The sequence below is a fragment of the Apteryx mantelli genome, chromosome 1 (assembly GCF_036417845.1).
Source record: "Apteryx mantelli isolate bAptMan1 chromosome 1, bAptMan1.hap1, whole genome shotgun sequence".
NCBI lineage: Eukaryota > Metazoa > Chordata > Aves > Apterygiformes > Apterygidae > Apteryx > Apteryx mantelli.
The window spans coordinates 21,107,672-21,123,413 of record NC_089978.1 but is presented as its reverse complement, the minus strand read 5'-3'; the positions used below and the strand labels follow the sequence as shown (position 1 = coordinate 21,123,413).

The window sequence follows — 15,742 nt, the reverse complement described above, 5'->3', positions numbered from 1 at the left end:
AAAAGAAAAAAAATTTGCTTTTAACTCCTAATTACTACAAAATTGCATGTTTTTATATTTTCAGAACTAAGGCCTTTTGTTGAATTTTGCATCACCACTCAATTTTTGGAATAACATATATACACTGAGCCATGATGCCTTCTTGACTACGATATCTCAGCAGTTCACAATGTTTGATCTAAACACAACTAAAACTTGAAAAACCTTATTGCTGATGACGGAATAGCTCCATCTTCTGGAATAAAAGTTATTTCTTGACAACCATCTTTATATATCCAACATGGATCTGTATGTAAAAATTTCTATTTCAAAATATAACCTGAATATTTTTACTAATGGAAGGTGAATATTGGGTAGAGAGTGGGAAGAATTCAGGATAACGTGATTTCTGATAAACTTCAGGGAGTATTCATTATTTTCTAATGACATTGAAAATGTAAATCAATCCTTCAGCATGCCATTATTAAAAACTGACCTTATGTAAGGAATAGCCATAATCTGATTTGGAGAACAACAATTTAAACTCCATTTAAGACAAAACATTCAACACACACTTAACTGTAGTACTGATTTAGGATACTCTAAGCTTCATGTTAAAAGTTTGTAGGAAAGCACTGTCCTAAATAGGGATAGACTGAAGCCCATGCTGAAGTGCTTGAAGTCTGAACTAGAGAGCAGGGGATATGAGAGATCCTTATTTCTATTTATCAAAACACTTAAATGTATGTTTAAATGAAATATTTCAAGGTAAGCACATGCAGCATTTTAGGCAGGTAAAATAGTAAAGTCCTATGTTTAAAATCTAACATATGGTCAAGTCATGTGTTCAACTAGAGAGCCCCCCCAAAAACCCTGTGATCATAATTTCTGATTTTATCATCACGTTTATATATTGTGGGCACATTCTATGGCTGTTGCTTGAAAAAACAAGCATTAATAAACTAAGTTCCTGTGTACTTTCACAGGTAATTTAAAAAGGAAAAGAGCATTGAAGCTGTTCAGTGATCTACTGACTGCTGCTGTGTGATATTTCTCGATTGCCCAGGAAGGTTAATGCCACCAGAATAAATGAAAAGTTAAACATGTACATACCCATCTACTTTTGAAATAGTGGTATATCTGAAGTTAATACAAACTCATAGACACACAAGAATAGCAGAAATTTAAATAAACTTGCTTAACAAAACAAAGCAACTGAAGCTTTATTTTTCTATATAGAAATATGAGTCCCCAAGTGCATTCTTTTAAGCTAAGAAAAATGAGAAAGCCATACAGCCCTTGCAAGAAATGAATTCTAAGGTGGTAATATATTTGTGTGTATGTGTGTGTGTGTGTATATATTTTTTACATATATATATGTATATATATACATACACACATACATAAATACATGCAGAATGTTTTCCCTTTAATGGATGATTCCTCTCAACAGATACTTAAAATCATTCAGGAAAGTTAAACTTATGACTACTTTATAGTAGAATATTCTACTACGATTTGAGTACAATAGGAGAATCATTGCATGAACCACCATATTGCTCACATTAATTAAACAAGAGCAAGTAACAAAACTTAAGCAGCTAAACATATATCTGGAAATCAGACTGCTTTTGCAAAATAAGCACAATGAAAGGATATAGAACAAATAAAAGCAGTTTTCTTAAGAAAAATAATCTTTCAACTTTCTGCAACATCATGTGTCATATGGCTTTTGAATGGAGGCATTAGTTAAAAGAATTTTCCCACCCATAGTCAAGTATTAACTGTATTTAAGTACAGCAATGCAAGGACAAACAAAAGTTAAAAATTTAGTACACTGTATTAACTTTATGTAATACAGCATTAAAATCCCTTTCACTAAGGCTACAAAGGACAGATTTACAGTAATATGAGGTACCAGCATTTATGGTCAGAAAAGTAAAGATGGAAAAGAATTATATAGCATTGTCATCAGACATTTCTTTTTACTTTTTCTTTCTTTCCTTTTTTTTTTTTTTTACAAAATACATGTCTTGATGATCACATGCTTTAAGCTTATATTCATTTATTTTATATATATATATATATATATATATATTTTATTATTATTTGTAGGGGCAATTGAGAAAGAGTCACAAATAAGGAAAGGACACTAAGGTTTTAATAAGGGCAACAAAAAATGTTTTCACCAGAATAGATTCACATTACAGTACACCAATATCGACAGCATTCTCTTGTCTATTTTTGGTACATAAGATGGAATCTCTCTACATTACCTTATAAGGCTTCAGTAACTAAAAAGTAAAAAACCTATTAGTTTACAATTTATTTAAAAATTCTGAAAGACACAGCAAGTTCTAAACTTTAGTAGTGCTACCCATACACAACCATCTGCTTTAAGAACCCATTAAAAGAACCTCCTTTCAAGGGAGCTTGCAACAGTAGAGTTGTGCAATATGGATGTTTCTTACTAAAAAAAAAAAAAAAAAAAAAAAAAATTACACATGGCACATTCTCATTCATATTTTGCAATGTAAAAAGTTACAAACATATCTAATCAAATAAATAATAATAATAAAAAAAAGAATCTGAAGTGTGTTTGTTAAGTATCCTAAACCACTACGCAGAATAATGGAAACTTTCACTCACAGACTATTTACATGGTAATACCCAGGTGAGGGTACACACTGCTACAAAACTCATAAAACAAAGGGTAAACTTGAAATGTTTTCCATAATAAAGGTCTAGCAGCATGACTATATCTAATGCTGTTTGTTTGTTTTCTTGACTGTTTTTGGAAGATTGTTTTAATCTATGTCTTCATCCAGTTCATAATTGTCTTTATCATAAATATCTTTTACTAAAAGAACCCGTACGAGCATGTTTTCCAAAGTGTTGCGGTCCAGTGACACAGAAGTATACCAGATAGGGCTGTCCGAGGAGACCGAACAGTCTGGCTGCAGATAGAACAAGTCCATTCTCTGGTTCAGATTCTGTGGACTAAAAGGAGAAAAAAAGAAAGTAAAAAAAAGTCTCACAGGACAAATTAATATGTTGTCCTTTCTAACATCCTGTATAAACAAAACTCTAATTGCCCTTAGGCAAGTCAGAAATGAAGACTACTGTGGTCAGAAATGAAGACTACTGTGGAGAAATGATGCCTTGAAAGAATGGTGCTGGGTCAGAGCCCCACGTCCTGGCTCCAGACAGCTGAGAGCAGGTGTCTAGGATTGAGCAGTGAGACTGTACAGGAGACCATATACTCTCCCAGCTTTCAAAAATTTGCAGCTCCAGGACTCACTAAACCAGAAAGTACTTTCCATGTATTTAGGAACCCCAATCAACAATTTCCCTGTGATTTGAAAACAGATCCCAACAGCGACACAAGTAATTGCTTGTACCATTGCGTGATGCAACTGTTTTTGAATATAGAGCCTGGTGTTCCCTTGAAAATGAAGAACTGTATCTTTGAAAGATGCACAGAAATACAACAAAAAGCTAAAAACCCTCCTCCTCCTCTCTATTTTACTCAAAGGATTGGTCACTAGAAGTCTTAAAATCCCTTAATTCGTGACCCACTATAGTTTGGATTTCATATACGTTTGATCCAACTCAGACATATCCTCTAAGCCACCAGAGAAGACCCTTAAAGAAATTCTAACATTTTGTCCATTTAGGCAAGTCTCAGAAAATAATTTTAAGTTTTGCATTTACAAGTGCTCACTCATGCTGCTCTCCCCTTCCCAACTACTGCAGATTTCAGGAGCCAGCTGTACCTTCAAGTGTCTTTGGTGAACATATCAAGCTCATCTTCACAAACTGGCTGATAAAATTTCAGGTGTTGATCTTCACCTGCTGGGGTGAATGTTGTCTTTTTCTTTTCTCACATAAATCAGACTAAGACTCAGATTAGAAGCCAAAATATGACAGTTTAAAATATTTTCATACTTGATTTTAAACTCCTCTCTACTTTTTCATGAGCCACTAATTGTGCAGGGAAAAGCAAGAAAACATTGCCCACAGCTGTGAATCAGGGGATTCCCTAAACTGCAGCTGCAAATGTCCATTGATTGCAACATGTATGTCAAACAACAGGTATTACCTTATATTTTACAATAGTTCAAATACAAGAGTTTTTAAAGTGTTAAATATTTTAGAAAAATTATTTCTTCGCAAATGCAAGGTTTATGTTATTAGAAGTGGAACCAAGAGCAGCAGTCTGGTACTCTAGTCAGCAGTGGTGACCAATAGTTACGAGAAAGTGGAACTCGAATGGAAACCACACCATAAATGATGCTCCAAAGGGATTTAACTGTTTTCTTTTTCCCAAAGTTGAGATGCTCCTAAAGAAAAAGAAGTGATTTGTTCTCCCCCTACTGGCTCTGTAGCAGCAGTTCAAAAATCCAGCTTCAACATTGTAATAAAACATCCTCTTCACACTAAGGTGGTGGTCAGTGTAAAGGCAAAAAATATTTGGCACAACCAGAATTAACTAAATTTCTCAAAAACAGCTGTTTGCATTAACAGAACACCACAAGTTACTTTATACTTGTTCCTTGTTGTAAAATCATATATACTGGGGCTTCTGCCTACGTTGTATGTAAACTTTCTTTACTTTTAAGGGTAAGATGCTGTTTCCCAGTACACGTTGGGTCTCATATTTAATTTGATTTATTGTGCCATATATACATATGATTGTATATCATATGCATATGATATACAATGTGACTTTCCTTCTTTTGTATCACTGCCTTTATTCCACTTAGAGTTACAAAAAATCTCCATTAGATCAGTCACTCTAATGGCTTGTCCAATTAAAAAAATATATTTCCCATGAAATCCTGTTTTCAAACACTTCCAAAACACTTCACTGCTGGATTAATTTTTTTCAGATTTCCCTGTCTAAGCTTTTCTTTTTAATACATTAATTTCTGAGCAGATTGGAAGGAAGCAAGCTATTTCTAAATGCTGGATTACTGTCACTAATTTTTTTCCTATTACAAAAATATTTTAAGCATACTTTCAAATCAGGTATCTCAAAAGCATTTAAATTTCAAATTCCTGAAGACTTAACAAAAAGCAAGTCCATTGTCTCAATCCAATTCTTACTTAACAGACAGGGCCCCCACAACAGATACCCTCAATAGCAAAACCTACCAGATCCCTCGCTGGTAATTCTCTGCAGAGATACTTGGTGTTATAGGTAAGAAAATTGAATCACACTGTCATTCCCAGATTAAGTCCTTGACAATTAACATTGAAGTACTCTGCTGCTCACACACTTTCTGCATGCGTTGTCCAGATACAGAATTGGACACTTCAGTGTTTTTAATATAGATATTTTTTCAGAAGATCTCAATTCAATCACTTTGAGCATTATTTCATGTTGCACTAAAACACTCCCCTTTTGTACCAGGTCTACTCTAGAACACTTCTGTGTTACCCCATCTAATACTTACCTTTTAGACAGATAGCACTCGAACATTTTCACAGGGCATCTAGCTGGATCAGATGTGTTTTCAATTTGTTCAAATATTGGTTCATCGTCTTCATGTTTCCTTTTTCCAGTAGTAATTTTATCTTTAAAAGGAAAACCAACAACCTCTAAGTCATAACTTGATGTTATTTTACATTTTTCAGTAAACATCCCAGATTGGGGTGACTGACGCACAACCCACCAAGTACTGCAATGTGGTCCCCATGGCTAGGCACATCTGTAAATGGAATGCAACAAAGTGCCAGCATTTGGCACGGAGACCACTGGGCTCAAAGGGAACATTTAATGCAGAGACCTTGTAGTCTCCACAGACCACACACTCCTCCTAAAGATCCAGTAGCTGAAAGCTGCTAAACTTTACGCAAATGCAGACCTCAGGCTCCTGGCAAGAGGCCCAAGTGTCCCTTGGCTGAGTGAAATGTGGATGCTCCTGCAATACTTATTTTGGAACCATCACAGTACCTTCATTATCAGCTCTGCACAGGGAAGACACTTGATATCGAAGACAAGCTTTGCTTTCCATTGTTAGAGGATTCTTTTTCCACTGTCTAAAAACAGTGCCAAAAGAAAGTCTTAAGTGCTGCTCCACTGTTTTCAGGCCAAAATACTTAGTGTTAAAGTAGAATAGAGTATTTAGAAGAGCAACTGGTGAGTGCGATCCTAGCTGTTTAATCTTCCAAAGATAATCTTCTTCAACTCGAGAGAATATTGACCCTTCAAAAAAGTTTATTAGAGAAAATACAATGGATTAGCCCATAAACTGTCCACACATAAAAGAATCAAGTTTCTGTTGACTTAACAAAATGCTCAAGACAGGAGCCTCTAATAACCACAATTAATTATACACCCATATCCCCAAAACCAACTCTTAAAGACATAGACACCCACTGTTCAAGGAAGAGAAAATCAATGGGAAACTTCGACATATGCAATTTCACACAGAACACATTTCTATTTAATTATTTCAATAGCACTTCTTATATGTGGCTTCCCCATTATGTTATTACATAAAATCAAATGTCAAATCTTAGTCCCTTCATAAAAAACACATTTTTGAGTTTGTTTTATTCTGCTCAGGCAAGGCCTCCAAAGAGCTACTCCTCCTTCTTTCTCACTGCCAAGAGAAATCTCACTTGGAAAGGACTTGCAGGCCTTATCAGGGTTTAGGGACGGCCAAACACAGAGGCCCTCTGAAGCTTCAGAGAGACAAGACAATATCCAGAAGGCAGACGAAAAGGGCTGGTAAGGAGGATCTCTCACTCCCAAGAAGGTTGTGACAGAGATGGAAGAATAACAGATTCTTCAGCTTGGTACCAGAACTGATCTGCTGGGAGAAGTTTCCTAGAAGACTCTACTTCTGTTTTCTCTGTGAACTGAAGTTCCTTCTGAGCAAAAGGCTTATAGCAGAGAAGTCTCTTACTCCAGCTGAGAGGGGCTTAATGCATCGTTCATTAGCTCTTCCCACATAGCCCAGTGCCTGCCTGCCTATCTCCCATTTGAGAACCCACATGGGGGAAAAATAAATTCAGCTCAGGTAAAAAGAAAAGGTCAAAGACCAGCTGCTTATTCTAACTTTCTCTTCTGAAAACGGATGATTTAAAATTAATAGGTAGGCAAAAAATCAGCTCTTGCAACATGGATTACCAAGAAACAAGACAGTAAGAACAGGTACAGTTAGTCACTCTTACAAGAGATCTTTTTGATTTTTAATCAATCACTGTTGCAGTGCATAAAATGTTTGTTTCTATCTGCATGCTTAAGAGTATAGAACTATTAAGAGATGAAAAACATACATGACCAAAATAAAATTACCATCTGGAAGTATGCTTGGTTGCCAACTTCTAAGGATTTTATTTAATTCCTGTTCAAATGTCTGGTAGATTGGATCAATAAATATGTTGTCTTTTCGATTACTTCCATATAAATACTACAAAGAAGAGAGGGAGAGAGAATATTTACAATGCCAGATTAGAACAAACTCTATGCTACAAGGTTCTTTTTCAGTACAACGATTGCACTCACACAAAAACAGTATACAAAAATGAAACAAGAAAACCTTTCCAATAATTAGCAGTTAAAAGTTAGCTCCAATACAATGAATGTTGCAAATTTCTAATTGGATATGAATCACATTAATTACAACCCCACATTAATTATACTTATCTCTAAAAGTGTGTTGTAACCAACACTGTATCAGTGAATAGGAAATCATTTAAAAAATATTAATTTATGTTTTGCTCCAGGTAGGTCTTCAAAGTAGAAAAAACATTTAGCAAGAAAGGGATATTTTACATGTGAACTCTAGACACTGCCAAAAGTATCTTCAACATAGAAGTCAGAGCAAAAAAGCTCCCATATATTTGCAGTAATAATATGAAGTAGTGCAAGAAAAATGATAGAATGGTGCAAGGCGCCTGCCTATTCTGCAGTCTAATTATCTTAACCCTCTTGACCTTAAAAACAGAAACTCTTTTGAACCTTTACCAAGAATTAATAACCAAAGGCTATACTAGTATTTGACGTTATCATCTCTAGAGACATTTCTAAGAATTGGAGGATTGGCTTCTTAAAATTTCCACTTCAATATTATCTTTGTGCAAACAAGCCTGTTGCTAGTGAATGCAATAAAAGTGACAGACAGAAAAAATGTGCTCACTTCTTGAAATAGCATCTATTTCTGCACACATACTTGAAATAACATTAAACATAGCACTCATCTATACTAAGCAGTTCAGCATATCTTGACTTCCTTATCTTTGCACTCAGTTTTATAGTACAGATAAATGAATTAATATACATCCTAGAAGTCTCCAACACAACATCTCCATTAAGATACCATTTTAAAAGATACATTTGAACTAATTCTTCTAAGTAAACGTGCTTGTTTCTACATATAGCAATTTTGACTTTATAATGCAACTCTAAACAGACAATACAACTTACTATAAGCTTCGCAGGGTTTTCCCCTATGTTCCCTTACACATTTTCCCTCAGTAAATTTTCTTTTTCTGCTTTGTATTAAACACTTGCATAGGTCTCTACTGAATGCTAGGAGCAAAATTGAAATCAGACTGAAAACCAATTCAAAACCAATCCCCTCCACACAACTGAGAATTGGACCAAAAATATTTTTGTTTCCTGGTTCAGAATAATTGTTCAGCTAAACCCTGACATCCCCTAGTAGAAATCTGTGAAGTGCTGGGACCCTGAGCACTGCAGGGGCTGCAGAACAAGGGCATATTGCAGTCTCTCCTGCTCCCTGTCTAACCAGACGTGCATCAACCAAGCTTCATTTCTATACCACAACACTGTGCTCAGCTCCTCTACAAATTCTGGAGGGGGGCAGGAGCAGCATAAGAAGTTGCCACTGAAGATGAGATCTAGCTAAACCATATCTAATAGGAAGGAACTGGATGTGCCTCTGAGTCCCACAGTGGAGAACAGTGTGAATTACTGCCCACAGCACTTTAAGACAAGTATCTGCCAAGCTCTGGCAGCCTGAATTTTCCCCAAAGCACCCCACTATTACACTTATTATTAGATTATACACTGTTGTTTCATTACCATTTTCCCGAGCACATGTAGGCGTGGATTTATCAGGACAGGAGAAAAGGTGACCGACTAAACAGTCTTTTACTCCTTCTCTACCAGTGTACCGAGACTACTTCTACTCCCACTGAAGTAACTATTGCATCAAATATTGCAGACTCTCCCCCATCAATCCCAGATGCTACATTTGGGAAAAAAAAAAAATCTGTACTGGGGCAAAGAGTGAAGGCCACTATACGCAGAGCAGCAAGGCAGGTGAACACCTTCTCTCTAGGTGAACCCTTTCTGCTAGATGCCCACCCTATCATGTGACAACCTTTGAAGTGTTACATTTTTGAAAAACAATGCTTCAGTGTTATCAAAACCATTAATGTACCATTTCCAGCCTGAAGCAGAATAATTTCAGTTGCAAACGAATCTGAACTGAAAAAATGTACTGGTTTGATTCAGGGACTAGTTTGCTGGAACAGACTTTCCAAGTGTTTCCCTTAAGAAAAAACATTCAATTATTTCAAGCACAAAGTCAGAAAAACAAATTAAGACTTGAAGACTCTTCAAGCATTTCAGCTGTGCTCAAACCATAACATACTCATCAGGAAAAGGTCCAACATTGAGTCAGTACTTAGCCAGAGTAAGCACAGTAATTCCTTTGGAGGGGAAAGCGTTCTTTTTCTACCCCATGCCTTTCTTATTCTCTTTTGAAATACACATTATTAAGTTTTACTGTAAGTTAGTAAAATATTGCTGATCTTTGGCGTAATTTTATCCTTATCTGGCATTATTTAATCTTCTCTGAAATCCTTCTGAGTTAAATAGAACCAATACCTTTTGTACAGTAAAGATTTAATGTAACAAGTTTTCCTCTATTTCAGAAGTACCCACATAGATGGAAAGAAGGGGTAAGAAAATACTAGAAGGCAATGGAGTTTTGTTGCACAGCTAAGTAGAATTTAGTGTACCACTAAGTTTGAAGAAAGTTTAAACCTCTTTCTTCAGAAGGTGAAAGAGCACTAAGAGTATGTCCCTAACACATGTGCATATACATACAATTTGCCATTAGCACACAGATGTTGGCTGCAACCTTTGCCTGCGCCCATGTTTACATGCTTCAGTCCCTTCACTCTGCTGTCTGCCTTTGTGAAAAGCAAACTCTTCAGATCAGGGCACGTCTTCCTATGAGTCTGAATAGCACTGGCGCAAGTGGGCCATAACAGACCACATGGGCTGTTAATGTCACCTGAATTAAAATATTGGACACCAAATATAAGCAATAATTACAGTAACATGATCACAAGTTGTTCCTCTAATGTTTCAGTATGGTATATAAGTATTAGGACTCCTGATATTTCTTGTGTGTCACACAAACATTGGTTCTGATAAGCTTAAAACCAAAATTTGATGTGTAACTAGCTTTCCCAATAGACAATGTCAAAGACATGAAGAGAAAGGTGAAAGGAGAAAAGCTATAAGCTGAGCTGCTATGAAAACATGAATTTTTAAATTTGACAGAAAGATACAGAGGGACAGTAGATCATGCAAAGGCAGTGGTAGAAAGCTAGTCAAGACTGAAACATGCTTTATAGCAATATTGACTATAATGCCAAACAATGGATGCTCACTTCTCAAATTTCAACCATGAGGGAAAGATATCAACTCCTTAATTCTGTATAAACTCATTACAGAAAAATTAGTGGAAGTGCTATTTATTAAAAGAGATTTTGATTAAAAGATTAAAAGATATGTTATTTAATTCTAGTCCTCTGCCTTAAGTATAAAAGTAGGATGACAAGGATTGTGAACAGCTTGTTTTCCATGCACATTTTATTCCCTATTAACTTGAATGAAATTCTCCGTGTTAAGGTTTTCAGCTCTGAACATTGCTTATTTTATCTATGATCTGCCTTATGCACCATAAGTTAAGACATCCTCTGCTTAAAATATAAGCTGTGGAATAGCTTTTCTAAGTAACTAATGATATGTTATTGCCTTCAGCTATAAGACATCTAAACTGACTCCCTTCTGCTTTACAGAAGCATACAATATATTTGTATACAATATACAATTATATGCATACTGTTATACAATATAATTCCAAGGGCAGAAAGGGGACAGGACACTAAGTAGCAGAGTTTTCTGTATTCCAGAAAATAAGATGGACTGCCTACAGTCTTCAAAATTCAGTAAATTAGGCTCTCCCCAGCAGGTACTTCAAATAGCTTGCTTCCACTGTCTGAAATAACTGAATTAGAATAACTGAGTAACAGAATTAGTAAACCTTTACAGCTCATCCCTGTTTCATTCTGCTTTTACATTAAGCTGTCTTTAGCGACCAAATTGAAGCACAGCATTTGGAAAAAATATATCATTTTTAGATCGCAGATTCCTTAAACTGCAAATTCTTTGCTTTCACCCAGCAAGAGACTTAAAATTATTACAATATACCAGCTTTCATTTGAGTTTTCAGGATGGGTCTTGCAAACTCATCTTCCATATGGACAAGTTTCTATAATGTAATTTATACAGCAGACTGTGTTCCAGATTATAGCCATTATATTAAGAATAGCTCCTAGCCTCTTTTCAGCCAATAAATCCACATTATTTCCATTCTTCCACTGAAATGTATTAGAGTTAAATCATCAGCTCTACTTTCGAACTCTACAGCCTCTACTAACCTCCTGAATCCCAAGACACAGATAATAGATGCTGTCAGGTGCATAGTTCTCTCCATTTGGCCTTCGAATTTCATTGACAAAATGAGCCAACCCATAGCTTAACTCAGCTGAAGTATGTGATAATAGATCTTCCTTTAATTTCACAGACTTTGCTGTAAAATAAAGAAAAAATGCCTCATTATACAACAGTATTATTACATGCTGGGGGTGGGATGGGGTGTTTTTGGAGTAAAGGGTGAAATTGGTTTGATGTCCTCTCCACTAACCAATGAATGAGTTTAAACGTACTAAGTAGTTCAAATGTTAGATCTAAATTAAAATAAACCAGGCTACTAGAATAAAGTCTAATTAACCAAATGCAGTATCACCTGCTGAAGAATTTACTGTCATGCACAGCTGAGGATGACACAGAGGCAGGAAGTGACCCAAGATACTCAAGTGAATGCAGTGTTGTAGAGAAAGACCTTCAGGGGAAGTGGCAATTTCCAAAGATCCAACAATGTGATGCAACTGTGCTAAGCATATGGGAGCTGAAGAAAAAGAGTAGCAATCCCCCTTTTTCCCCAGGGTAAATCTGTATACAGAGGAGTTTTGCAGAAAGGACAGCAACACTCCATAGGAGTGAAGGCCACATTATCTCCAAGCTCCAAAGCAATGTAACGCCAGCCTCAAACGAAGTTCTCTTTTCATGACAAAAAGTAGTATGTCCTCCTTTGCAATCTAGAAGTCCAGAAAAGTCCAAGTCCAAGACAAGTTAGAACAAAAGGAAAAAAAGGATGTCAACAACAGTCAAAATGGTCACGATCAGTTAGAAGACCTAGAAAGGTTCCATCCTGTCTTGCACTAGAAGCATAAGACCTAGCACTAAGAACCAAGCTGGGAAAATTTCTTGAGGAAAAAGAGTTTGGCAACTCTTTCTGTGGTAAAATAATCCCAGTTATTGTGGGAACATTAGGGAAACTTGCAAACTTCTATTAAAAATTCTATATGAAAATCAGTTTTTAAAGGATGAAGAGTACAGGGAAATACAGCAGTTCTCACTATCAAATAAAAATCTGGATGCCAGATTTTTGGAAATACTTACTTGATTTCAGTTCCTCTAATTCTGGAAGATCTTCATCTAAATGTCGAGACTTCACCCAGTGCTTCCATGCATTTACACCGTATGTGTATTTGAATGGAAAACTACTCTCTGAGTTTTCAGAACTATCATCATGAGACTGATATTCTGACACTGCTTTCCTCTTCACTCCCTGCCATTGAAACAAAGTGGTTAATACGAATAACAACTGCTAACTGGAATAACACAGAAGCTAGGCAAACAAGCAAGCTGCAGGCCAAATTGCAAACTAAAGGTTCAGGGTAGAGAACATATGCTTCATTCAGCTGGAGCCAGTAGGCAGTATCTATTTTGAACATATTTCTAAGAACTGTATTTATTTAAGCCAACTGACATTTCTAATCCATCTTTCAAACTGGTTTCTAAAACAGACAAAATAAGACTTTTGATAACAGAGCTGCTGTATTGGTTATATCATATCAAGCAACAAGCACATAAAAGCATCAAATAATTCAGTATAATTTTAGAATTTCATTTTGTTAATGTACAGGAAGTTAGAGATGCTATAAACTTGTGTCAGAAGGTCAACCTTCAGGCTCAACTGAGCCCATCAATGGAAGAGCCTGATTTGGTCTCAAATTAAAGCATAGCCAGCAATATAATTAAGGCACAGTAACAGACAGGTCAGACTCCAAATTTAAAACTGGAAAGACACATTTATTTTTAGTAAGTTTTATTAGAAGTAGGTTGTTTTTTAAAGCTGGGATAGCTACTGCAGTTCTTGCAACAAAATCATTTCAGCTTTGTGCCAGACACCAGAAAGTCTCTTTCCTGTTAGTTTAATTCTAAATAAAAGGACATAGCTAAATTATTTGCAGTGTTTAAACTAAGATTTTTGACTGAAAATAAAATCTGGGAAAGTTACAAGCAAATAAAAAGTCTTTTAACTATTTTATACAGCAGATGCTTTAGCTCTCATTATAAGCCAAGGCAAAGTCAACATTCTTTCCTTTTACTATCAGATTAAAACAACAGCATTTTATTCAAAGTAAAAGGTAGAGGAGCATTACTGAGTAAGTATGTAACAAACAGGGTGAAACACTAGTACATTACATCAACAGTTCTACCAATACGAGTCATCTATAGCAAAACCAGGATCAAAATTCAGGAGCTAAGCTATTCAATCTACCACTTAACTGCAATAGACATGACTGAAATAATTTTATTACTTGAATTAGTATATTACTCTACAACAAAAAAGATAGGGAATTAGGTATGAATAGGCAATACCATTTTAGAGTAGTCTGAGAACTGAAAAATCTCTGGCATGTTTTTGATCACTTAAATTTTGTGGGATTTTTTAATAGCGTGATACAATTACCTTCTTTTTGGACCGTGGTCTTGGCTGTTCCTCATATTCTTCCCCAAAAACAGGAGGCAATAAAAACTCATTTTCTGTATCAAGCTCTTCAGTTGCTGAAAATATATTAACAGAAAATAATTTTTAAACACCTTTTGGATGATACTGATTTGAAAAAATCTATGAACTACATTGATGTTCATTAATACAAGGAGTCTACAAAAGCATGTATATGATACGATACATTAACTAGGACTGGATTTCAGTGCAAGGAAATAAACCTATTCCTATTATTGTAGGTAAGGCAAAACTATCAAGATGCTTATTTCTAAATAAATTATAAAGCATGCAATAATGACCGTTTTCAGACACTTTCTCAAGTCACCAAGGCAGCATTTCTTACTGCAGATCCTTCCATAATTTTTCATGCCTAGGCAATCTTTGGTATTAACAAGTGTAATTTATGGTGAAAATGAACAGTTATGAGTGGAAAAAATACAAATTAACACATGCACTTTGTTCATGTATTTCTGTCATTTCTATTTCTGTTTTATATTCTATACAGCACATTACACTGTTAAAAGTTAAGATTCAGAATGTGAACTCCTTCATAGAAACTGGTTTTAGACTATGTTTATACAAGTGGTGGAAGCCTTGTTCATGACAGATGTAACAGTAATGTAAGTAAATAGATATATGATAATATCTCAAAATACTATTTGTTTAACATTTCAGGGGTAGAAGGAAGGACTCTTAAATCAGGCAATACAGCAGAATGAGATGACAAGACATATGAATAGATTTAATGCTGCAGGTTGCAACTTTATTTACTTTACTGAACATGGTTCATCTCTCATTTAATTATCAAGCAATGACTTCATTCAAAGCTGAATGCTCTTCTGATAACCAGCCTGATTTCACCACCTTACTATTCAAGACATCATGCAAACCATTACTGAATCTAATATCATAAGGAGGAAAAAGAGTATAGATAAAATAACACTCACATGCAAAGATTTAAGAACCCTACCCCAGATTAAACACCAGTCCTTCTCCTGCTGTCCCAAAGAATCTAACCTCAGAAGCTCCTCAACATAATTAATATGTTATAAACTGCTATTGTTTACTATTTCACCTTCATTATTTTTGTTTTTCTTCATGTTTTTTCTTTCTCATGTACCAAATCTCCCTTATGAAGAGGGTTAAAGAACTTAGTATGCATCTTACTAACAAATTTCCTCAGATTAACATCAACCCTTCTTCCTAATTGCCAGACTTGATCTTCAAATTAGACATAAAACAAACTGAGAAACCTAGTTTGGGTAGTCACTTCTATGGCACAAGGCAAAAGACGACTTCCAAAAGCAGCTATGGGAGCTGTCCAGGGGAAGAATGAGTTATACGGTATATAGCCAGGAGGTCTCCTGGATGTTGAATTGCCTAGGACATGGTATAAGGAAATAAAAATGGTTGCCTGCATTGTGGATAGAGTGGAAGGAATTGTGATAATTAAAACGAGGACCTTCCTTCATCGAAGATCTCAGAAAGTAGTGATTTTCCTGTCAATTCATATAACACTACCTTTTTCAAATATAGGTATGGACATTAATAAGAAACCGTAAGAC

General features: G+C 35.6%; 1 protein-coding gene across 1 annotated transcript in view; it reads right to left on the bottom strand.

The window, feature by feature from the left end:
- Positions 1-2,122: 2,122 nt before the first annotated feature.
- The window catches only part of ZMYM2 (zinc finger MYM-type containing 2), a 91,711-nt gene continuing 78,091 nt past the window's right edge, over positions 2,123-15,742 (bottom strand). Inside the window, exons 20-26 of the mRNA XM_067290166.1 lie at positions 14,139-14,233; positions 12,782-12,950; positions 11,698-11,849; positions 7,289-7,403; positions 5,939-6,190; positions 5,439-5,559; positions 2,123-2,979 (exon numbers count right to left, since the gene is read on the bottom strand). Of these exons, the coding sequence (XP_067146267.1) occupies positions 2,787-2,979; positions 5,439-5,559; positions 5,939-6,190; positions 7,289-7,403; positions 11,698-11,849; positions 12,782-12,950; positions 14,139-14,233 (1,097 nt within the window). The 3' untranslated portion in view covers positions 2,123-2,786. The remainder of the gene's footprint in view (positions 2,980-5,438; positions 5,560-5,938; positions 6,191-7,288; positions 7,404-11,697; positions 11,850-12,781; positions 12,951-14,138; positions 14,234-15,742) is intronic.